Source organism: Lycium ferocissimum, chromosome 6, assembly GCF_029784015.1.
Source record: "Lycium ferocissimum isolate CSIRO_LF1 chromosome 6, AGI_CSIRO_Lferr_CH_V1, whole genome shotgun sequence".
Taxonomy (NCBI): Eukaryota; Viridiplantae; Streptophyta; class Magnoliopsida; order Solanales; family Solanaceae; genus Lycium; species Lycium ferocissimum.
The window spans coordinates 73,808,469-73,833,375 of NC_081347.1; the positions used below are offsets into that span (position 1 = coordinate 73,808,469).

A 24,907-nucleotide genomic window follows, 5' to 3' on the forward strand; every position below is an offset into this window, starting at 1 on the left:
TGCTGAGCTCCTGCTAATAGTTGGTTGCTTCTTTGACTTCCAAGATATGAGTGACTCTCCTAGTTTGATAACAGAACCAGTAATAGATCTCCTGGTGTTTGGGCATGCAGCCCAATCTGAGTCACAGTAGCCTGTCAACTGAGTAACATTTCCTCTTTTAAGCATAATGCCCATTCCTGGTGATCTTTTGACATATCTAACTATCCTCAAAGCAGTCTCCCAATGTGAGACCTTAGGGTGCTGCATGAATTAACTTAGTAGTTGTACCCCAAAGCATATTTCAGGCCTGGTGATATTTAAATAAAGTAACTTGCCCACAAGTTTCTGGTAACTTGTGGCATCTTCTAGCTCTGCATCTACTTGTTCTCTAACTGGCTGCATCTTCCTCTTGTGCGAGCTGCTAATCATATTCTAGTGTTGTAAGCTTAAGATTGACTTCTAGAGGTGTAATAACATATTTGGCACCACTGAGGCCAACCTCAGATATCAATTGTAAAGCATATTTTCTCTGATTCAAAAGAATGCCATCCTTAGATTTTAAAACTTCAATGCCTAAGAAGTATCTAAGATCACCCAAATCCTTTATCTTGAAATGTTGATTTAGAGTCCCTTTAACTTCATCAATCAAGTACTTATTGTTGTCAGTGATTAACAGATCATCCACACAAACCAAGATGATCACTAAATCATCCTTGTGCCTTTTTGTAAATAAGGAATTATCATGCAAGTTCCGACTGTATCCAGCACCAAGCAAAGTATCAGTGAGTTTTATATTCTATTGTCGTGATGCTTGTTTAAGCCCATAAAGACATTTAAGCAGCTTGCACACCTTATACTCCCCCTGTCTGTTAAAACCTTGAGGCAACTCCATAAACACCTCTTCAAAGAGATCACCTTACAAGAAGGCATTATTAACATTCATTTGATACAAGTTCCAACCTTGAGAGGCTGCTACACTGATAACAGTCCTCACAGTTACCATTTTGGCAACAGGAGAAAATGTCCCATGGTAGTCCAACCCCTCCTTCTGATTGTAGCCTTTAGCTACCAACCTAGCCTTAAACCTTTCCACCTCACCTGAAGCCTTGTACTTTATCTTGTATATCCACTTGGAACCAATTGATTTCTTACCTGCAGGTAGATCCACTACCTCCCATGTATGATTTTTTTTTCCAAGGCCTGAATTTCCTTTTGCATAGCTTCTATCCACTGAGGATCCCGTACAGCCTCCTTGTAGGATTGAGGCTCAAGTAAGACTAAGAATGAACTTACACAAGCTTGATAGTTATTGGATAAATGATCATAGGAGATATGGTCTACAATAGAGTATAGACTGGATTTTTTGGGAACTGTATAGTCTTTGATCCATATGGGAGGTTTGACAGGTCTGTTAGTCTTTCTTGTAACACCCCAAAATTTTCTTTGAAGAAAAAAAATATTTTTTTTAAGTTATGTTTCGGGTGATCTGACTTCGGGAGGTCGTAACCCCATCCGAATTTAGGAATTTGGGAAAACTCATAAAATGAAAGTTGTAGATAATTTAAATACCTTTCCAACCATATATTATGGGCTTATAGGTGATATCTGGATAAAGAGTTATGGACGTTTTAATACAGAAAGGTCAAGCTGAACCGCGAAAATTCGGCCCAACCCGATTTCAAGTCGGGTCAGGCCCATTTCCTTGACATTTAAGTGATATTTCAGCCCCTCTTCTTCATTTTCAGATCAGCTAATATCCAGAACCTCCTAGAGAAAGAGAGAGAGAAGAGAGAAAAAAAACAAGATTTGATCAAAATCTGAGCTCCGAATCTCAAAGCTCGTGAAGAGGAAAGTGTAGTACGAGTTGTCATCGTCATCTTAAGCTAAATATTGACCTTGGAAAAGGATAATTTCGTGGTTGAGCTACTGCTAAGGTATGTATGAGATTTATTTTATGTTATTAAAGTGTTTATTGGGAGATTTAACGGATTAGAGAAAGAAAATAGCGTTATAAACTTGTTTATTGCCTTGTTGAATTTTATGATTAGGGACCGTTTTATATGGTTCTTGTGGATGTTGATGATAATATTTTGGGACTATTTGGTGGTCGTTACGAACTGTTTTGTGGGCCGGAATATCAAGGGAGTTCTTTGCCGGATTTTTATGTTGTAAACCCGTTTTGGATTTGATTCTTTGTTAGTGTTTTTAGCATAACTCTTTGTGTAAAGCTCCGTTTTGAGTGATTCAAGATGTTCTAGAAATCTATTTCGTAGACTAAAACTTTCATCAAGGCTTTAAACCCGGTTTGCCTTTAGCTATTCAAAAAGGGGGACGAAGTGCGGCAGGGCGAGTCTTTGTCCGGTGATTTACTTTTTGAACATTCTACATGGATCATTGTTAGTATTTTGAGCATATCTTTTTGTACAAAATTTCTGTAGGGGTGATTCGAAATTGTGTGATACCCTAAGACATATATCTACAACTTTCATTGAGGACACAAAGTCCGGCTTTTTCCATTTACCCCTTCGAAACCGAGCAACAATACAAGATAAGATAGTGCCGTCTTAGCACTTCGTTTTGATAGTTTGGGATGATTTTCGTTGATTTCGTGTTTAGTTGTGATGTCTTGGGACTTTTGAACTTAAGTAGATATTTGATTGTGTATTTAAGGTATATATGCTCTTGTACAAGCTAAGAGGAATTATTTGACGAAGTGGACTTTGGTTGGTCTATGGCGTAGATGATTTGAACTCCTCGAGTTGTGGTAGAACTTGTTGTGTGGTAAAACGCCGAGGTTTGTGTATAAACTTGAACTTAAAATATCTTTATTTTTCCGGAATTTTGAAGTACCTTGATGAGTTATTTCTTTACTCTTCATCTTATATTATTGTATGGTTATTGTCTCAAGTATTGCAAAACTTTTGCTAAATCGCCCACTTGTACGAATTGCTTGATCATTTTGCATTCTTGTTGGACTTTGTCCTTCTTGTTATGGTGACTAGTCATCGATATTGGCATGCCCCTCGATTCGGATCTTGCCCATCTTGACTTTGGATTTACATTTCGTCTCGACGATGGATTTTCGTCCATTTTCGAGTACGAGTGGAAAGCCACATTCAACATGGTTCTTGATTCTCTTGATATTGGGTGACGACCTTCCGGATACGGGCTTTCATTCTTCTTGATTTCGGGGTTTCGCCCGTCTTGATATTAGGTTGTGCTTAGTGTGATGGCATGACGTACATATTGGGCGAAAGTGATTATTTGACAATTCTCTTGAATTGAATTATAAGCCTTCTTGATACTCGAGCCTTAGAATATTAGTATGGACATTTTGAAACTCTCCAAGGTTTGTATTCGATACCTTGATATACTTGTTCACTTGGGCTTATTGTTACCTTTATCGAACCACCTACGACGAACAAGGGAATTGGAGAATTTAATGGCTCCAAGCCCAAAGTTTATACACCACTAAGCTTTATGCTTAGCGATAGTTGTTTTCTATCGTAGGTAATGTGCGAGATGAGGTATGAAGATGGCCACTTGGAGTATACTTTTGGGAGCCTTAGTGAAGATCACATGCGCATATGTATTTAGTTTTTGTAAACTTTTTGGGGACTTGTACATGATACAGGTGTGGCACTTATGTATGAAATTTTGGAAGCTTGTGGAAAACAAGACCATGTGCTTGTAACTTAAACTTGGTGACTGGTTTTGCTATCTTAGGGTGTGTTTTTAACCCAAGTCATGCCTTATACCGAATTTGTATTTTGTCTTGTAATTATGTACAAAGGGTGAAATTAGTTTCGTGAAAATCTCTAGTTTGGGTTTTTTTTTGTATCGTATGGACCCGCAATGGTGTCGTTTTGGAAATAAAAATTCAATGCGAAGTTCTTAAACGTGTCGACAACTTGAGAAGGGAATTACTATATTAAAATGCCGTACTTCCAAAAAAAAAAAAAAAATCCCACGGGGGCCATTTCCGCTACTAACTATAATTGTGAATATCCTTTGGCATAAGTTCCTTCTAAACGGGTAAGTGTAAAATTATCTTTTGTTACGTAAGTGGTATCCTCCTAAGGGGGATGCTACATTTCTAGTTGGAACAAGAGGAACATCATGGATCACATTTGGTGTAGGAACATCAGGTTGTGGTCCATTAGCAGGTAAAATTGAATTATCCACCTCAATATCCAATAATGCATCAATAGGTGGCTCGCCATACAACAGGTGCAGGTGTAACGTCTGGATAAGAGGTGTTTGAAGGATTTTGAGTGGTTATGCCAGAAGAAGGAGGTGATAAAATAGATGTGCTTGTGGTATCTGGGACATGCCCTTTAAAAGGAAATAAGTGTTCCTTGAAGGTGACATCTCTGCATACAAAGAAAGTTCTTTTCTCCAGGTCATACAATTTGTAACCCTTTTGAGTTTCTAAGAAACCAACTAATACAGCAGCCTTGGCTCTAGGGGCAAGCTTATCACCTCTGGGAAGAACACTAGCAAAGCTTAAGCAACCAAACACCCTCAAATGCTCCAGCTTAGGACACTTGCCATACAACAATTCATATGGTGATTTTCCATGTAGAACAGGACTAGGAACCCTATTAATCAAGTAAACTGCAGTCTTAATGCACTCTCCCCAAAAACTAGCTGGAATATTAGATTGCAGTTTAAGTGCTCTGGCCATTTCTAGGATGTGTCTATGCTTCCTTTCAACCACCCCATTTTGTTGTGGGGTGTAAGGACAACTGCTTTGATGAATTATGCCAAAGTTATTTAAAGGTTCAGCAACCTGATTATTGAAAAATTCAGTCCCATTGTCAGACCTCAAAGTTTTTATTGATGATTCAAACTGATTACACACCATAGTGATAAAGCTCTTCAGTACTACTATACTACTTCCACCTTAGACTGCAACAAACTTACCCAAGTAAATCTACTAAAGCCATCAACTATTGTCACAAAATAATACTTTCTATCATGTGTAGAATGCTTATGAGGTCCCCAAACATCTAAATGAACAAGTTCTAAGGTTCTAGTTGATTTGATACTACTAGCTGGAAAGGGTAACCTGCGTTGTTTTGCCAAAGGACATATCAAACAGTCCTGCTGAGTGCCTTTATTCACTTTATTTTTCAAGTTGGGAATATGCTGCATAACTCCCACTGAGGTGTGTCCTAGTCTCATATGCCATATTTGTTGATCCTCCTTATTCTTTAGTACTACTCCAGCTCTTGCAAATGTTGCCAAATGGCAATTGTAACAATTTTTGCGATTTTGATTTTCGAACCTACAGCTTCCAGATCTTAACCTGAAGCTCTGATACCATGATAATTTTCTATATTATTGCGGAATTAAACTGGTCTATGACAGAGAATTAAAGTGAAAGGGAAGCTCAATTTACCCTAAACTAACATTTGATTGGAAAAGAGGAAGAAGAGGCTTCAATTTCATTTCTTCAGCTCAATCTAGAAATTACAAAGCAATGTGTATTTATACAGCTGTAACCGACTCCAGCTGTCAATTATCTAGCAGTCATGTGACTAGTACATGACTGTAACTAACTGCTCATTTATTATGCTTAACAGCCACCTTAGCTAAACAGTTAGCCTAACTAATCTTCTAACTTCTATTACATAGCCTCCATATCTACCATCAATTAGTATAAACCATAACAACCTTCAATCAGAAGCCACATATTTTGATAGGCTGCCCAAGCAACTACCAAGTGGGGCAATCCAGCAGACAAAACAATAAGAATAAGAAGATCCTGAGCTTAAATAGATGCAAAACTTAGAGTGACATTCCAATCTTTGTCAACAAAAAGTTAAAAAAAAAAAATTAAAAAAAATAGTAAGACAAGATACAGTAAGAAAGTGAATTCTGTTTTCTTCATAACCATAGATATGTAAACAAATAATGCTACAGGTTTCGATGGAAATATACAAGAAATTTTACAAGCATAGGCAGAAAGTTAGAGAGTAAATAAGCAAAGCAATTATGTAAAGCTAATGCAGGCATGAAAAAGAATGTACTTTTTTAGGTTTGACAAGCTGAAATTGTCTTTGGAACACCAGCACCTAGTTCTAGATTTCCTACACTCTTTCTTCCCCAACATTTAGTCCACAAGCAAAAAATTAGAGGGTGAATAAGCAAAGCTAATACAAGCATAAAAAAGATAGTAGTAGTAACTTCTTCTCTTTTTTTTTCGTTTCGCAATCATGCAAAGCTGATACAACTTACAAGCATAAAAAAGATAGTAACTTTGTTTTTTTTTTTTTTTTTTTTTTTTTCACAATCCTGTACAGCTAACTCAAACAGTTTCTTGGTTTCTCAAGCTTAAATAGACTATGGAACACAACCCAAATCAAGATTTCCTACACCCTTTCTCCCCCAACACTTATTTATAATAGTGATACCCATTTCAAACAAGATTATTTGCTATATAGGCAGTGGCAGCTACTTACTTGGTTGTTTGGGTAAGCAGGCAGATTTGAGAGACAGAGATTATGCCATTTTAAACTGAGTAATGAGGTTAAAAAGTACTTTGGTATTTATACATGCACAAATTTAGTTTAGCCTCACCTATATAAGTGTAACGAATCAAGACCAAGATAACAGGCAGTTATTGCTCCTATTCGAAAGTGATTGTCTCTCTCTTCACTGTATATAGATATAGGTATGCTTTAGTGCCCAAAAAGGCAAGAAGAACACTACACAGATTGTGGAGTTCGGAAATTTATACTCTCAATTTCCAAATGTATCTGTCTGACTTCTGGTCCAAATACAATTGTGTAGATCTATATTTTAAAATCCTTCCATTAGGATTTGCAAAAGAATTTATGGTGATATATATAAATCCAATCCTTCCATTATAGGATTTGCAAAAGAATTAATGATGATAATATATTTTTCAATCCTTCCGTTACGGGATTTGCAAATGTATGTACGATGATATATATTTTCTAATCCTTCCATTATTGGATTTGCGAATTGATATTTGTTGTACTCTTAAGTGGACTATTTGTGGAGTGCACAAATAGATCTACCATCATAAGAATATTATGCTTTCAGTGTGCTGAATTATATATGTTAAATCATTTAATTGTTGATGTGATTTTTCATGTCCATTTTCCCCCCTTTTCATAAGAAAATGGACATACAAGTGTATACCGTATGAAATTACAAAATCAAGATTAAATCCAAATACGTAATCTCCTGATATCATCTCTTCTGGTTATACTTATTGAGATTTCACCGGGAAAAAAATGTGACGGAATGGATGAGATCCTTTACCTTTAATCAAAAGTCTTGTGTTTGGAAAATGAATTTATGAATACAAAGTGTTTTTCGCCTTTTTAATGAGTTACACTTGATGCAAATTCGACTTAGTCACAAGTCATACACACACAAATCCGAATTCAAATTAGCCACAAGTCTTATGCAACGCAAATTCAATTAGACAAATCGCCAAGCATCGGAATGGTTGTACCCCAAAAAAAAAAAAATTATTCAGATTTCACTAACAAGGGATGTAAAACACACAATAGATTGAAGGTTAAACATACCAATTTTTCAAGAAAGAGAAGAGGAAATGGGAGGATATACTCATTTAAATAGAAGAAAATGATCCTGCAAATGTCTCGTGTGTAATTTTTTTTAAAATAAAGATCTCTTATAAGAAATTATAAATGGAAAAATGAAAATTTGATCCATTTGCTTGTGAATTTTCACCACTTATTAATTTAATCATGTATTAAAATAAATGTGTATTGTTATGTTATATTTGACATAATATAATTCCAAATATAGTCTAAATATAACAAATTTCAGGGAAAAAAGCACACAATTTAATTAATAAAATAAATGTATTTTGTGGAATATCATAAGGACTAAAATCAAAATGAATTAGGGACCAAAAGTGGTATTATCCATTTTGAGGAACTGAAACAGTGAATAATTAAAGATATAAAAAAAGGCGGGCAGTTGAAAAGTTAAAAGCAATAGCAGTTAGGGAAAGCCAATTTTGTTTTATCCAAACGAAAGGTAAAATGGCGAAACCCAAAACTCTCGATTTTTCCTTATTGATTGAAAGAATTACTAGGAGTAGTTATTGCTTTCCATATATTATATGTTTGTTTGTTGTAGCTTTACGATATGCCTATGATTTGGAACGTGTGTTCTTGACTATTCTGTTTGAATTGCTGATTTTGAAGATTTACTTATGCTTGGCACATTTGTAAACTAGGTTAGGTTGGATCACGGATAAATATGAAGAAAATTTGTCTTATTATCTTCTAGTAATTAGCAGCTTGTAATTTTAATGCAACAAAGACCAACATGTTAATGCTGAGATTGTTCTTCTGTGCTTACAATTAGTTTTACCATATGCTTTTTTGGAGACTTTTCTCTCAATGTTGGTTCTTGACTATCTGTTTGACTTAGATTCCAATTTTGCCCTTTTTATTGCTCATTTTGAAGATTTCCTGATGCTTACCAAATCTGTAAAGAAACTTAGTCTATGATCTATATACTTATATATATTCAAGTGTTGAGCAGCTTGTTTCTACGGAAGAAAGATCATAATGTTAATTTTACCATTTTGATTGGTCAGTGTCATGTACATAATTTGATTCTTCTTCTGTTTCTTAAGGTTGTAATGGCATTAGCCGAAAACACTTGGCCTAAGAAAAGTTGGTTTTATCCGTAAAATATAGATTATTAGTAAGATTACTATCAGAAATTCATGGAAAGGCGGTGCCACAAAATTATGCTTGCAGAGTTCTGATTAACATCCTAACTAGTCAAGCTTTTATGTTGGAACTATTTTCTTTGTCTATTGAGTAATAAAGATTGACATTCCTTTGTTCATTATGGTGTGATTCTCATGCGAATTGTTTGTCAATGCGATATTTCATTAGTAATATTTTTGTTAGAGAGATGAGGCTGATGTGGTAGTCTGAAGCATGATAACCAAGTTAAGCCCTACCCAACTTGCAATTGGATGATTTTCTCCCTGAAAATTGTGATTGAACTTTATTTTACTTGTTTTTCTGAAGGTGCTACTGAATTGTTTGTATTTTCGAGAAATTTACTTTCTACCTCTCATGGAAGCTTTATTGGAAGAGTATGCTGCCTTTGAAGATAAAGTGAAACGTACCGTGTATATAGACAACCTTTCGCCTTTGGCTAAGGAGTCTGTTGTTAAAGCTGCACTTGATCAATTCGGTAATGTCATTCAGGTCAAGATTATACGAACCTACCTTGAACTGAAAAGCATGGGACGAGCTGCTTTAGTTGAGATGCAGAATGCAGATGAGGCAAAAACAATCATCTCTGAGATATGCAATTCCCCTTTCATGATCTCGGGCATGCCTAGGCCTGTTAGGGCACGTTCTGCTGTAGTTGAGATGTTTGATGACCGCCCAAGGAAACCTGGTAGGAGGATGATGTGCTGCTGGTTGGAATCCAGTGATCCTGATTTTGAAGTGGCTATGAAGATGAAGCGTATAGTTAGGTGCCATGCGAAAGAGGCCAATTTTTTGCTCAAGGTAAATGTCCACTTTTTTCGGCTTTCAACTGCTCATAGAGTTGGTTTTGTGGCTATAATACAAGTAAGTACTCTGTATTACATTTCCATAATAGTTCCTTCTCTTCATGTAGCGCCAATTGGAGGAGGAAGAAAAACTAGCGAAAGAGCAGTCAGAGTCCTTGAACACAATCTACAATAAGTATGAACTCGTCCAACATGTCTGCAACAGTGGAACTGCCACGCGATTGTCAAAGCATTATAAAATGCGTATTGCTGATGTATAGAGATATAAAGATTCTACTGTTAAGCAAATGACATATTTTACTTCTTGTGAAGGACTTCTTTTCCAGGCAGTAGAAGAGCCTTTGTATGAGCTATCATTCATGTGCTCTTGAATTGTAATTGTTAGCTTAAAATGTAGTGCTTTACAAGACGTCATGTGAACCTGCAGTACTCAATTAACCTTTACGCTATCGAGCTAGTATAGTTTTTGCTTTTTTCCATTTTTGGTGGAAGAAACTAATTGTAAGCAATGCACATGTAATGTGTCGCAGCAACTTAAAATTTGATCCGTGGTTGTGAACTTGTGATCCCTGGTTTGAGCAAAATTTGCATCTACTTCCTCTTTTGTCTTTTCCGTGATAAAAATGTATTGTGTATTTAAAAGCATTCAAAATGTTGCCTAGCGGTGAAGTGACCAGTGAGCATGCTTAAATTCTAATAGAGACAAAAAAAGTACCATATAATTTCCTTCTCATCCGCCTAAGCGTAGTACATAAAAACCTCTTGAATATTTATAGAAAAAATATTTTTTTAGAAAAACAAAAAGAATCTACTAAGGTTTTTTTAAAATACTTATAACATAATAAATCATGGAATTGTCATATGGTAGATAACGGCTCAAGATATAATACTACTACCAAATACCTTTAACTTTCATTTACAAAATTTTTAGTGTTCAATAACTGCACATAGTTTTAACGATATCTTTTCATACAGTAATTATTATGGGAGTCGGCAATACAGTAGAAAATTCTCGTCCTATCTCTTGACTATGCAATGATGGTCAAAATTCGCAATTTACTCATCATTCAAGTGTACATTTTTGAGAAGTAGAGGGACCGGATTGGAAATTTTAGCAACTTGGGTACACACACGCGCTTGTCTTTTGCCGACAGCACTACCTTGGAAATTACAAAACGGTCAGCAAATCCAATATCATTTCTACCCCTGTACAAATCATTCCTTAAATGGTAAGTCAGTGAATAATATGATGTATATCCGTTTTGTGAAATCAAAGGACTTTCACACAATTTTGATTCATCCTTGTTCACTTTTGTCTTATATGTATGAATCTACTAGTAGCTTCTTTGCAGCTGTTGAAGCACAAATACCGATTGAAAAGTTTGGATCTTTTTGGGACTGATTTATTGAAATTCAAAGGGGTAATCGGATTTGGGGTTGTTGTAGAAAGGTGAAAGCTTTTTGGGTTGGGCAGAAGAGGGAGGATGGCGGTTCCATGGAGTATGACACTGTGGATGGCTAAGATGGTGTGGATGGCGTTGAGTTGTTGGGTTGTCTCTTGCTTCACTATTGCTGATGAGGTTGCTGCCTCTTTGAGAACCGGTGATATTGGTCCTTTTCATGTTGGTTGACTGCTTTTCTACACAACAATCATGTTGATGTGGGTCATTTGTGGATAGTGTTTTCCTTTTTGCTCTTCTCTTTTGTTTTCATTTTGTGAATTGTTGCTTGCTTTTTACAGATTTTGTATATGTATCATTTACAGTGGTTCAACTAATTTGAATACTATATATTTCCTCTCAGATAATTCATTTGTTACAGCTACACCTGCATCATCTCTGTAAAATCAGCTATACTTCTGCTGTGGTATTGTTTTCTTTCAATGTTCTGGATGAATGTGTTTTGCAAAGGGTCGTCGTACTTCTTCAGGACACAGTGGCAATAGGGCTGAAGCTTCAAATATCCATGTGTTCAACTCCTTATCCACCAGTCTTTCTGTTTGGGCAGCAACAATATTCACTTCTTGCTGATATGTGTGCAAAATAGATATCTCTGGATATGATAAGAACACTATATATTTCCTCTTGGATAATTCTTTTGTCCCAGCTACACCGGCATCATGTATATAAAATGCAGCCACAATTCTGCTTTGGTATTAAATATGCATTGAACGGCTATAACGTGTACTGTATTACAATTTGAGGTTCTGCTGCCTTCCATATGAAGGAAAATGTTCTCCCTTAGGAAATTGTTTTTTCAGTGTTTGGTTGGATACAAAAGAGACATAGCATAAGGTAATTCTACGAGGTGTAGGATAACGGTATGAAGTAATGTTCTGGTGATATTTTTGGGTGTTCAATGTTGCCAACGATGTCTAAGTATTGGTCATAACAAGTGAGATTGAACTGGTGTTGTGATATTTGTAGGAGGAATATAAGTGATGGAAGTCATTTTCCTCATTTTGACAGCATTTTTCTGGAATACATTTGTGCATTTCATGTCATACCAGTAATTTAGTAAACAGTGCTGTAACAGGTCAAGCTTATCACAGCTGCACTCTGATCTAGACAGTGCTGGGATCTTTTTCTGAGTATCTGTGGTATCTCTTTGGTATTACCTAATAGCATAAGGGGCCTATTGGAGTGCTGTCAAGGGCAGAGGATTTTGAACGGGGTGAAGCAGATCTGTAATACCATTCCTATATGCATCTTTTGGATTCTGTGGTTAGAGAGGAATAGAGCTTGTTTTGAAGGTCAAAGAGACCATATTTGTACAATTAAGGATAAGTGCTTACAAAATCTTATCTTATGGTGCAAGGGTAGTCCTATTGGTAGTATAAATCAATATATGGAGTTTTTTGGATTTGCTCGGGGGCTGTCAGTAGGAGCAGTTTTGTTGTTTTTTATGATCTGATTTGCCTTTCTTTTGTTCTTGTATCTGCTGTACCATCATGGTACAACAATAATATACCCAGTGTAATCTCACAAGTGGAGTCTAGGGAGGGTAGTGTGTACACTGACCTTTCTTGGGTTTCTCAGACTTGTAACTGTACATAAAACAGAAGACTGCATTGATTGAAGTTCTAACTAAAAAATCTAAAAATAGACTAGATCAGAATCAGCGCTCATTCCCCTTATGCTCATAACAACTTTAATTCAAGGCAGGGAAATTTCATGGCAACTTGAGGAAGATAGTACAGTAACAAAGAAAGTTGTAAACTCATAGTAAAATCTTTTTCCTTAATTTACATGCTATTCGACCACTTAGGCCAACAAATAATGCAAATATTTAATAAACATACCTGAACAACTCTTCATTCTGTGAAAATGGACGGTATTTTGTAAATACATCTCCAAATTAGTAATAGCGGTCTCTGATACTTATTGGCGGCATTCTGGTTTCACTGGGGATTGGAGTGCAGCCTTGAGTAACTGATTGGCTAGGCTCGTTATTGTTTGGGTTCTACTCTGTGCTAAGAAGGCTCACAAGTTTATTACAACTACATACCTAGAGTTTTTTCTAGTATAGTGAGACACTCGTATGTTAGTGTAGGGATAAGTTGTAAGATTTAGGGAACTTCTACTTTATAGTTGCCTTAAGTCCAAAGTATTTATAAGCAAAGTAGTATCGGAATGATTTGGGCCTGAACAGAGCAGAATAGTTGCATAGAATTCATGTAGCCGACCTTAACTTTGGTTGGAATTGGGTCATAGTTGCTTTGACTGATCTTAGGAGTGTCAAGTATGTTATCTTTGCATTCTAATGTGAATGCATTTGTTATATTGAGATTATAAAAGTGTTAAAATGGAATCGAAAGAAGGTTACTTGTTCCCCATTCCTATGATTTGTATTGGTTTATATCTGTTAGATGCCATTTTCAGGGTCTAAATGAGCTAGTCAGATTTGCTGCTCTAGTATGAAAATCTTTGTGTTATGATGTTCGGTGGTTGCCATAGCCGATGGAAAAACTGGCGACTGACTTGTTTCTACATTACTCTCTTCTTCAATTTTGGCGTTGCTGGCTACCAATCTATATCTGGTATTTTCCTGCTCAATCAGGAATTCATGATGGTATGATGGTTCTAAGTTAGAGGCGGCTTTTATTCTTGTCGCATCTGCAGTCCTTATCATTCCGTCTGATTTTTGCTTGCCTGAATTACGATTGCATTGCAATTAGGAGCACATGTTAAAGCTACATCTTTGGGAACTCATGATACTTTAGGAACCTCATTAACAAGAGACGAGACATGTGATTTGACTCGATTTGAAGGATCACTTGGCAAAAATCCAGGTCTCATGTTATGTCCTTTTTCCAATGATGTTGGCAATAGTTTGTTGAACTATATACAGCAGAAACAGTTGCTATACCAATTAAGACTGTTGGAGGAAAAAAGCCTGAGAGAGGCAATTTGAGTTATTTTATAAATCCGTGAGTCTAAAGGAATGGGAGACAACCTTAACACTATGGGTGCGTTTGGTGTGGATGAAAACATTTTCGTCATCATTTTCTGAAAATGTTTTCCATTTTTCCCCATGTTTGGTTGGCCAAAATATTTTGGAAAACATTTTCTCTAGGAAAATAAGGGTAACCCGGTACAGATGTTTCCCTCAAGCGATGCACGGGATCCTGGGCCGACCACAAGATCTATAAGACGCGTGCCTTTACCCCGCATTTCAAATGGTAGAGGTTGTTTCTTTAAGAAAATAAGCTCCTTAAAAGTGAGAAAAATTACTTCCCTTCTAATGAAAGTAGGAAAAACAAGTTTCACATGTGACATCTCAAGTTCATTGTCTTGACCATCCCAACCCTCACCAATCAACCCCCACCCTATCATACCCTTATAGTATTTTGCTGGATTACTTACCAAACACTAAACATTTTCTGCGAAAAAAATTTCAATGGAAAACATTTTCCCTCATAGCAAACACACCCATAATTTAAACTTTTCAATAGGAAAACGTAACTCAAATATATCATCAGCAATGCAGAGCTCTAAAGAGTAATCTTGAAATATGACTGTCATTAATCAGTAGTCTCCCAGCTGGTGTGAAACTACTATGGAGCAAGGAAAATAGGCATGTCCAATAAATCCATATTGATGTCTTTTCTAGTTAGCTCTCTTGCTACTTTTGTGGGCCAAATAATGTGTGGAAATGGTAGGAACGTGACAGTGAAATTGTCTCTTTCTCCATCAATGGGTCCTACTTGTTTTGATTAATTCTTGATTCTTCCAAGACTAATAGAATATTAATTGATGACTGAAGTCTACTAACACGCTCATATCCTGTAGGTGTAACTAACTTATCCTAGATGACACATAAAGCTATTTAATGTGTATTTACAAGAGTGGAGGGCGCGACTTTCTGATCAATAAATTTCTGAGCTAGTAGCTAACCTTTGTTTACTTCCACATATTTTCCTTGGTTGAATTATACCCTCATTTGGCTCAGACTAGGACTACCCTATAGTCCACCCACGGAGTTGATCAAATCTCCAAACCAATCTGGATTTCTTTCTTTTTTCTTATTATTCCTACTGAATATCACCTCTAGCTTTCTTATTCCCAGACACTGTACAGTTGCACAAAATAAAAATGGTAGTCCAAAAATGTTGTCTCTGTTAGTTGTTTGTGGTTCAGGATCCTTTTGTCAAAACCTGCATGACTTTTCAAAGAGCTGTTGACTTGGAGGATGTAGATCCTGCTCTTAGCATCCATGGCCGAATCTTTCTTGTTCAATATCATTGAAAGAGTTTTGGTTAAAGTTTCTTCAGTTGCTGTATATGAGATCAGTCTAGCTTGGAATGTTAAGAAAGAGCTAAGAAAACTCCAAAGCACTCTATCCACCATCAAAGCTGTACTTCTAGATGCAAATGAGCAGCAGACAAAGAACCATGAAGTGAGAGATTGGCTGGAAAAGCTCAGAGACGTTGTTTATGATGTCGATGATTTGCTGGATGATTTGGCAACACAGCTGTTACTGCAAATCCATTTCCAGAAAAGCTTTAGGAAGAAGGTAAGAAAATTCTTTTCAAGTTCAAATCCAATTTTATATCGATTCAAAATTGGCAGAAAGGTGAAGGAGATTAGGGAACTACTCAATGAGATTGCAGATGATAGGAAAAATTTCCACTTCACTGAACGTACTTGTCTAAATCCAGTTGAGAATACTAGTAGAGAACAAACACACTCCTTTGTAAGGGCCTCAGATATCATTGGTAGAGATGTTGATCAAGAAAACATTGTAAAACAGCTGATAGATTCTTGTGATGAGGAAAATATTTCTGTGATTCCTATTGTAGGACTTGGAGGGCTTGGGAAAACCACACTTGTTAAGTTGGTCTATAACAATAATAGGGTAGTTCAGAATTTTGACCTCAGAATGTGGGTTAGTATTTCCGAAGATTTTAGTCTGAGCAAGGTAATTGAGAAAATTCTGAGGTCGGCAACTGGAAAGAGTTTTGGCCACCTAGATATGGACCAATTACAAAGTTGTCTGGGCGAGGTGTTGCAATTGAAAAGGTATTTACTTGTGCTGGATGATGTGTGGAATGAAGATCAAAACAAGTGGACGGATCTGAGGGAGTTGCTAATGAATTGTTCTAGAGGTAGTAAAATTGTAGTCACTACACGCAGTAGGACGGTTGCTTTGATTACTGGAACAGTTCCGCCTTACTATTTGAGAGGACTCGCTAATGATGACTGCTTATCTTTATTTTTGAAATGTGCATTTGGTGGGCTGGAAACTTTGTTTCCTAATCTAGTGGAAATAGGAAAAGAAATCGTGAAAAAGTGTGGAGGAGTGCCTTTGGCTGTGAAAACCTTAGGAAGGTTATTGTATATGAAAACAGACGAGAAGGATTGGCTGCGGATAAGAGATAATGAGATATGGGAGATCGAACAGAAAAAATCAGACATTTTACCAATACTGAGATTGAGCTATGAACAGATGCCATCACATCTAAGACAGTGTTTTGCCTATTGCTCCATGTTATCCAAAGGTCAAGAGATTCCAAGGGAGGACTTTGTCAACCGCTGGATTGCTCAAGGATTTATACAGAGTTCAAACAGAAACAGGAAGTTGGAAGATATCGGTAATCAGTACTTTGATGAGTTACTATCAAGGTTTTGCTTCCTAGATGTGGTACAAGCTTTTGATGGAGAAATATTGGCTTGTAAGATACACAATCTCGTGCATGATCTTGCACAGTCAGTGGCTGGTGCAGAATGCTTAAATGTGAAACACAATGCTTTTGTGGTTTCTGAAAGAGTTCGCCACTTATTTTTCCATGCAGAAGATATGTCTACGGAACACTTCCCAAGATTTTTGCTACGTTTGCGAAAGTTGAGATCTTTCTCTTATTCCTTTAACGTTGGACCTGTAAACAAGTTCTTTGTCAAGACAATGTTGTCAAATTTCAAATGCCTTCGGGTGTTAGCCTTGAACAATCTAGACCTTGAGGCGTTGCCATCTTCGATAGGTCACTTGAAGGAATTAAGATACCTTAACCTTAGTGACAATGGTAACATCAAGTTTCTTCCGTGTTCTATGAGTAGATTAGTAAATCTTCAGACTCTTAACCTCATTAACTGTGAACAGCTTAAGGAGTTACCAAGAGACTTTGCAAAGTTAATCAGCCTGAAGACCTTGTATTTGACTACATATCAGATATCAGCAGGGATCAACAATCAAGATTCTTTCACTTCTCTTCAATTTCTGCTTCTATTCAAATGTTGTTTCCCAAAATTGAAGCCAGAACTGGTGCAACATTTTACTGCACTTCGAGTTCTGCGTATCTATGAGTGCCCAAGTTTATGTGCTCTTCCCAGCAGTATTAGATATCTCACTTCACTTGAAAAGCTATGGATCTGGAACTGTGAAGAACTTGAATTGATGGATGGAGAGGGAATGTCAGGCCTAACGAGTCTTCGATCTTTGCTTCTAATGGGGCTACCTAAGTTGGTTACTCTACCATTGGAACTCAAAGATACTGCTCCTGCAACATTGAAGTACTTCAGAATAGCCGATTGTCCCAATCTGGTGGTGCTTCCAGAGTGGCTGCAGAATTGCTCTTCACTTCAGAGGCTGTATATAGAAGATTGCCCTGTGTTGGCTTCAATACCTCAAGGAATCTACAACCATAATGTTGATGTCCATATAATCGACTGCCCATTGTTAAGTGGAGGATGCTAATGACACAGGTGCAAGATTTGTCCAAACATGTTTAACAAATTGAAAGTTGTGCCTATAGGAAGACTGTCAACAAAGTTTCTTGTTTTCAAGTCATATTTTCCTCTTTAGATTTCTTCAAAGCATGATAAATTCTAGGATCATTGTTCATTCCCTTGCTTATATATTGCAATTAAGTAACAAGTCTTTCCGACTGCAAGCATTTTCTTGCTTCTCTTGTTTTGATTATACATTTATACTAACAAGAACTAGCTGCATTAGTTTGTTCTCTTTTGCTCACTTGTTGCTCTCTTATGAGTTAGTGTGGACAAAAGCTTAAAGAACAATAACTTAAAAATGATAAATACTAAAGAGGCATAAAAGGATTTTGAAATTAGTGGATCTAAATTACAGCATCAAGCAGTTGTTGCTGAAGAATGGAGAATATTGTAAAGCAGTAACAGCACCACCATCTATATGCAACACTTCATGGGTAGAATAACTTTGAGACTAGAGGATTCTAATTGCGACAACAATTAGATTGTAACTATTGGAAAATATAAAGTAGTGCAAGTGCAATAGGATAAAACAAGAAAGCTACGATACAAGTCCAAAGTGGATAAGTGGTACGGATGAATGCAAAAAAGCCAGTTACAGCACAGATCACCATAGATACCAACACTTCAGCTGAATACTCCCATCTCAAGTCCTTCGCATACAATACAGTTAACACCGTTGACATCCCCATAATGTTGTTCAAGATCACCCCCACATAGATCTGCTTGTAAATAAATTAAAGAACAGAGTTGTCAACAGTCGAGACAAACTTCCAAAGAAAAAAGGAAGTACTTTTGGAGGTTTCGCGAGAAAATGAAGGGAAAAAAGATGTAGACCTCAGAAAATGTCAAAGAAGAAGTTGTGGAAGTCTGCTGGTTTGCTGAAGATAATAAAGTTATTGCTGTTATTGCAGTTCTTGCATTGATAGCAAGAGGAACTATCACAAATGATAGGAAGAAAGAAGGCACGCCAATTGCACGTGCTAGTCGGATAATATTATCCATGATTGGATCTGCACACAATGTTAATATAGCAATGCCTAAAATCACTTGCAATACAGACTTGCAGAATTCCCATTTTAACACCAAAGAGTAGTCGAAACCTTTATTGTTTTCTCTTTCTGCCTCATCCAAGAACTTGTCGACTTCCCCCCACATCACCTGCAGAAAACAAATTCCAATAAACCTTATCTGTCAAAATTTCTAGTTCTGCTAAAAGGTTCGGTAGCTTTATATGTAGTAATAATTTATCCAGAACCCAGTAAGCTTCCTTTTCTAGGGTCCAAAACCCATAAACTCAAAATTCTAGTTCCACCTCTGCAAGAGCATACATCACACGCAAGATAGGAGCATTTAGCTAGTGCCTAATATATGTTTACCTTATCATGATGTTCTTTGGTAGTTTGCTTGGCATTATGAAGCCAATATGTCACACCACGAAGAAACTCATTTTCATCAATCATATGATCATCATTTTGATCGAAATCCTTCATAATTTCCTTTACAGAGGTTTTGCGATTTAAGCGTGCCTCTCTGAATTTGACATTTTCTGTTAGCTTCTCCAGTTCTGATGGAATTAAATAACTGTTGTGATCACCATCTAACTTACGGAAGAGCCTGTAACACAAGCAGATGACAAGGATTAATGAGATAATGATCCTTAGGAACTTGTGAAATTTCTCATTTGGGGCAGACTTAAGCTGAGATGTACAGATCAAGATTCTGAGTTCTTTGAAAATATGGGTTCAAAACTTAATACTACTTTTCAGAATCTTTCACGTATAGATATATACATGTCAGAAATGACCGGTTTTCAAGTTTAACTTACTCCCTACTCCTTCCATCCCAATTTATGTGAAGGTGTTTGATTGGGCACGAAGTTTAAAAATAAAAGAAAGACTTGTGAGACTTGTGGTCTAAAACGGTCTAAAACAAGCCATAGATATTTATATGACTGTAAATCATCTCATTAAAGGTAAAATAGGAAGCTTGAAGTCAACTATTAATATAGAAAGTTGTTATTCTTTTGGGGACTGAGGGGACTGACTAAATTGGGACCGAGCGAGTACCTTTTAATGGATTCAATCTTGGGGCTGCCATCATCTTTTAGAAGGTTCTCGGATTCAATTGCCTGGTTCTGAATTTGCTTCAAGACTCTTGGCACGAGCTCCTGAATCTTAACCATCTCTTTTCGTTGCCCCTCCGTGTATGCTTTAATTACCTGCATATATATATATATATATATATATATATATATATATATATATATATATATATGGAGTTGCAAAAATGAAATCCATCGGTTCGATTCATTTACTAGCTCATAGTTATGATCATATTCCACCTTCTTTCTATCAACATGCTTTTATTTTGACTATGTAAAAGTGATCCTTTTTGTTATGAAATGAGCCTCTAGTGTGTATATCAGTGAAAGAGAGCAAAAGGAGATGATAATATTTGCCTCATCAAGAAGTTTCTTTGAGGTGGAATCGTCCTTAGCTTCCTGTAACAACTTCTTGCATCCCTCAATGAACTCTTCTTCGTTTATCCTTTCATCTTTGTTTTTGTCGAATATTCTTGACAGTGTTGACAAGGCAAAGTTACCATCCACTTTAACCTTTCCAGATTCAAGTTGTTTTACCAGTTCTTCTAGTTCAGTGACTGTTATTGAGTGGCTCCTATCTTTGTCTGTTTTGGCAAATAATCTGCAAAGTGAAATTTTCTCGACTTATTATTTCCTTAGTTAAGCATTAAATGGATCTCAATACTGTAAAAATGCAAATGAATCAAGAGTCACTTCCATATCACTTAAAAGTAAGAGTGGAAAATTTAACTCATTATAAGGGTGTCAACAAATCTACCTTTTAAGCGCGTTAATGTCAGGACAGCCTCCTTTAAAGAGATTTCCTCTTGCTTGCCTTTGGATATGCTGCACAAAAACTTGCACCAGTTGTTCGTGTTTTATGTACTCTAAACTCTTTTGTTGAATCAATGGATTCCACATCTACAATATCAAAAACATAAACTTGGTGTTATTACCAATTGGTGCATATTTTGGTTTCACTAATTCTGTGGACAAACTTTATTATTCTATCACTTTGGCAGAAATGAACATCAAAGGAATCAAGATTTTGTTGATCACCTGATACGAGAAATATGACAGCAAAAATGTGACTGATACAATAAGAGCAACAAGTATGGTGATGCGCTTTCCTACTGATGAGCTGATGATATCGCCGAATAGCATTATTGTGAATGGGGCAAGCGATAGAAACATGATTCCAGCTATATAACCAGTAAGATTGTTTGTTATGATTCCTTTACCTGTAAGTACAAAAAAAGACAAAAAGTTCTGATTCTTATGAGGCTGAAATTTTTCTTTTTCCAAACTTCAAATTATGAAAAGGAAATTAACACACTCTTCAAGTCCTCCAATTTCAAAGTAGAAGAAGGAGGTTCCGCACTACTTTGTGTATTTGAATTCCCTGAGATATTTTGTCTCCCAAGTATTACACATATGCCCCAGAGCACAGTAAGATTCAAGACACTAGAACCAACATTAGAACCAAGTGCAGAAGATACTGATACTTGAGCTTGCTCTCTACTAACCAGTAATCCAGATACTACAAAAAGAAAAAGGGTAGTTAGAATTTTCCTACAAAGAAAGAATTGGCTAAATCCCCTATTGGATTTAGAGATTGTAGGTATCTTGCTCCAATGCTTAAGGGAATTTAGGGGGGATTAATTCACAACTCTTTGATGACAGTAAATGAATAAGAGTTCATGTTTATGCATTGACAGCGCCATCAGGTTAGTAATAGCAAACTTCATATGCTACTTTTGAAAAGACAAAAAGGGTCAAATTTGCCCTTGTACTATTCAAAATTGAGTAACTTTGTCATCCGTTAAACTTTTGGTCTAATTTTACCGTTGCCGTATATTAAAGTCTTATTTTCACCTTTGACATCCAAAGGAGCTCCAACCTGAGGATAATTTAAAACAATAGTCAAAAGTCCTTTTTTCAAAGAATTTAGACATACGGAGTCCACCCATTTCATGTTGGAATTTTGTTAATGGTTAAGGTCAAATACGAGACGATTTGCTAACGACATTGGTATGAATGGACCAAATGTCCGACAAATGGCAAACTCAAGCAATTTTGGATAGTACAATGACAAATTTGGACCTATTTTACCCTTTGAAAAGTAGGGTAATACCCTGCTATAGCAATGACAGTGCATATAACTTAAATTCTATGAATAAATGTGGTACTTAGACATTTCCTTTGGAGAATGAAAAGGTAATTAAGTACCAGATACTTACCAAAGGCCATAACAATTCTTGGCCAAGTTATGAGTGTTGGAAATACACTTGCACCAAAAATTCCAGTGTCAAGAATACTAAAAAGCCTGTTGCTTCCAATGGCCAGTACTTTCTCACCAAGAATCAACAAGTACTGAAATGTGACAATCATAAATAAGTACCCTCCAATATTCTCTGCACATGGAAAAAAACCATATATATGTATACATTTATCCCCTGTAGAAAGTTCCTTTGAGCTGCCTAGACTTAGATAATTTGATTGATTCTTGAATTTGTCTTCAACAACTCCATCTGAGATCCATTGAGTACTGATTTCTGAACCTTCAAGTTTAAGAACACGACCTTCAACTTTGGTGAAAACCAAGATCAAAATTGTGATAAAGAAGAAAGAAAATCTAGCAACCATTCTTAAGAAAAAATGAATTCGAAAAGATTAATAATTATAGTAGACCGGAGAAAATCAAGTTGCAGAACAGCTCACCATGCTCACATCAGGCAGGAAGTTGCATTCTTCAATTTTATATTAAAAAAAAATTGAAGACTTAGGGTAGTTTTCTAGTTTCCATGCTCGTTTGGTCAAAAAATTTGAAAAATATTTTTAATAGGAAAACAAACTCCTCAAAAATAAAGAAAATGGCTTCTCTAATAAAAATAAAAAAATAGGAAAAATAAGTTCCACCAACCACGCAGCTCACCCCCCAATCACTCCCATCACCCCACGCAACCCCATGCCTACGCCACCCCCTGGCACAAAAAAAAAATTGTTTTGAAAAAAAAGTTTTAAATTTTTTTTGATTTTTTGTACCAATCCACCCCACCCCAGGGGTGGGTTAAAAAATTTAATAATAATAATGAAGTACAATTTAATATTGATAGCATGGTTGCTACTTGCCAATGTAGATTAATAACATGGTTAGGTGAAGTGGTCCATAGAATATTCACTTAGGGTGTGTTCGGTATTCCTGGAAAATGTGTTCTTGGAAAATAAGTGAATTTCTTCTTATTTTCTCATGTTCATTTGCGTAGCGAAAAATAAGTGAATTTCTTACTTATTTTCTCATGTTCGTTTGGTTGGTAGAAAATATTTTCAGGAAAATACCTACCTAAGCCCCACAACTCCACCCCAATCCCACCCCCCACCCCTAATTTTTTTTTGGATTTTCTAAACCATCACATGCCCCCTTCCCCCCCCCCAGTGTGGACCCATACCACACCAACCCCCACAACCACCCACGCCCACCCCCACCCTCAATTTTTTTTGGAGGGGCTGGTGGCGTGTCGGTAAAGGGGTGGGTGGGGTGGTGCAAAAAACCAAAAAAAAAAGTCAAAACTTTTTTTTTCAAAACAAAATTAAATTTTTTTTTTTTTTTTTGGGAAGGGGCAGGGTGGGTGGGGTGGAGTGGTGCAAAAAACCAAAAAAAAAAATCAAAACTTTTTTTTAAAACAAAATTAATTTTGGGGTGGGGGTGTGGGTGGGGGGTGGTGCAAAAAACAATAAAAAAAATTAATTTTGTTTTGAAAAAAAAATTTTGAATTTTTTTTTTTTTTTGGTTTTTTGCCCCATCCCCACCCCCCCTTTACCGACACCCCACCACCCCCTCCAAAAAAAATTGAGGGTGGGGGGTGGGCGTGGGTGGTTGTGGAGGTTGGTGTGGTATGGGTCCACACTGGGCGGGGGAGGAGGATGTGGTGGTTTAGAAAATCCAAAAAAAAAAAAAAATTGGGGGTGGGGGTGGGGTTGGCGTGGAGTTGTGGGGCTTGGGTGGGTATTTTCCTGAAAATGTTTTCTACCAACCAAACGAATATGAGAAAATAAGTAAGAAATTCACTTATTTTCTGCTACGCAAACGAACATGAGAAAATAAGTAGAAATTCACTTATTTTCCAAGAACACATTTTCTAGGAATACCGAACACACCCTAAGTGAATATTCTATGGACCACTTCACCTAACCATGTTACTGATCTACATTGGCAAGTAGCAACCATGCTATCAATATTAAATTGTACTTCATTATTATTATTAAACTTTTTCACCGTCACTGTAAAGAACTTTTTCCAATTATCAGGTAAGATAAGTTATCTGCTGCTGAAATAAATGGAACATGATAGTATAAGAATTCTTATAATCACTGAGGGTATAAATAACTTAAACTTTTTCTTTCTGTAATCGAGATATTCATGAAGGAACAGTGGCTCATCATGGTTAAAATTCATTGATAATGGGCTGCTCCTTTTTTCTTTTCTTTTCCCTTTTTTTTTTTTTTTTTTTTTTTTTTTTTTTTTTGTCAACGTTTTCACTAATTGGAAAGTAGTGCAATATCTTGACTATAATATAGACAAATGGGGTTTTTCAATATGAGGTAGTTTATGTTTATACGTATTTTATCTTTAATAAAAAATTGTAAAACGACCTCATGGGTTTGGAGAATGTCACTTAACCCCTTTTGGTTTTGGTAAATGGAAGATGCGGCCCTTTTCATGAAAACGTCAAATTAAAGGAAGGCCACTTTCTAATAATTTCATTTCCTAGAGAAAAAGAAAAATTAAAAAAAAAAATACGTAATGATATCCATATATTCTTGTACTTAATAGATTGTATCAAAACCCAGTCGTACGAGGAAATACTGAATGCCCTTTATATTTTATGCTACTAATCATGTTGTTAGGAAAAACTTATCATTTCATTATCTGTTCTTTAGTTGTTGTAAACTAATCTTGTAGTTGGTGTCTGTAAAACTTTCCTCCCTTGCTTAACTCTTATTAAAAGGGCAGTTCAGTACACTAAACTTCAGTTAGTACGGGTTAGTAGTGGAAGGGCCGGA

At 36.4% G+C, this 24,907-nt stretch overlaps 4 protein-coding genes and 1 long non-coding RNA gene across 8 annotated transcripts; 4 read left to right on the plus strand and 1 right to left on the minus strand.

Annotated features, from left to right (window-relative positions):
• The first annotated feature begins 1,778 nt into the window (after window positions 1-1,778).
• Window positions 1,779-3,558, plus strand: LOC132061030 (uncharacterized). The gene is made up of 3 exons (XR_009416085.1): window positions 1,779-1,913; window positions 2,650-2,773; window positions 3,490-3,558. It is a non-coding gene; the product is annotated as an uncharacterized LOC132061030 (long non-coding RNA).
• Window positions 3,559-8,239: 4,681 nt separating this feature from the next.
• Window positions 8,240-10,118, plus strand: LOC132061031 (uncharacterized). The gene is made up of 2 exons (XM_059453914.1): window positions 8,240-9,530; window positions 9,643-10,118. The coding sequence occupies exons 1-2, from the start codon at window positions 9,087-9,089 to the stop codon at window positions 9,793-9,795; spliced, it is 597 nt and encodes a 198-aa protein (XP_059309897.1). The 5' UTR covers window positions 8,240-9,086; the 3' UTR covers window positions 9,796-10,118.
• Window positions 10,119-11,008: 890 nt separating this feature from the next.
• Window positions 11,009-11,359, plus strand: LOC132061032 (uncharacterized). Its single transcript, XM_059453915.1, has one exon. The coding sequence runs from the start codon at window positions 11,020-11,022 to the stop codon at window positions 11,164-11,166; it is 147 nt and encodes a 48-aa protein (XP_059309898.1). The 5' UTR covers window positions 11,009-11,019; the 3' UTR covers window positions 11,167-11,359.
• A 3,462-nt stretch (window positions 11,360-14,821) lies between these two features.
• LOC132060408 (putative disease resistance protein RGA3) lies at window positions 14,822-17,916 on the plus strand. The gene has a single exon (XM_059453449.1). It carries the CDS (start codon window positions 15,251-15,253, stop codon window positions 17,726-17,728), a length of 2,478 nt encoding a protein of 825 aa, XP_059309432.1. The 5' UTR covers window positions 14,822-15,250; the 3' UTR covers window positions 17,729-17,916.
• Window positions 17,917-18,076: 160 nt separating this feature from the next.
• On the minus strand, window positions 18,077-22,623 carry LOC132060409 (sodium/calcium exchanger NCL-like). 4 transcript variants are annotated; one of them, XM_059453452.1, is made up of 10 exons: window positions 22,084-22,623; window positions 21,180-21,383; window positions 20,903-21,084; window positions 20,622-20,764; window positions 20,222-20,465; window positions 19,830-19,981; window positions 19,140-19,377; window positions 18,864-18,921; window positions 18,598-18,773; window positions 18,077-18,482 (listed from the first exon to the last, which is right to left on the minus strand). In XM_059453452.1, the coding sequence occupies exons 1-10, from the start codon at window positions 22,487-22,489 to the stop codon at window positions 18,252-18,254; spliced, it is 2,034 nt and encodes a 677-aa protein (XP_059309435.1). In that variant the 5' UTR covers window positions 22,490-22,623; the 3' UTR covers window positions 18,077-18,251. The 4 variants fall into 4 exon arrangements, with proteins under 4 accessions (XP_059309435.1, XP_059309437.1, XP_059309434.1 ...); XM_059453454.1 differs by having other exon boundaries at window positions 18,598-18,921; window positions 22,084-22,216; window positions 22,291-22,429; XM_059453451.1 differs by having other exon boundaries at window positions 18,598-18,921.
• Window positions 22,624-24,907: the final 2,284 nt, after the last annotated feature.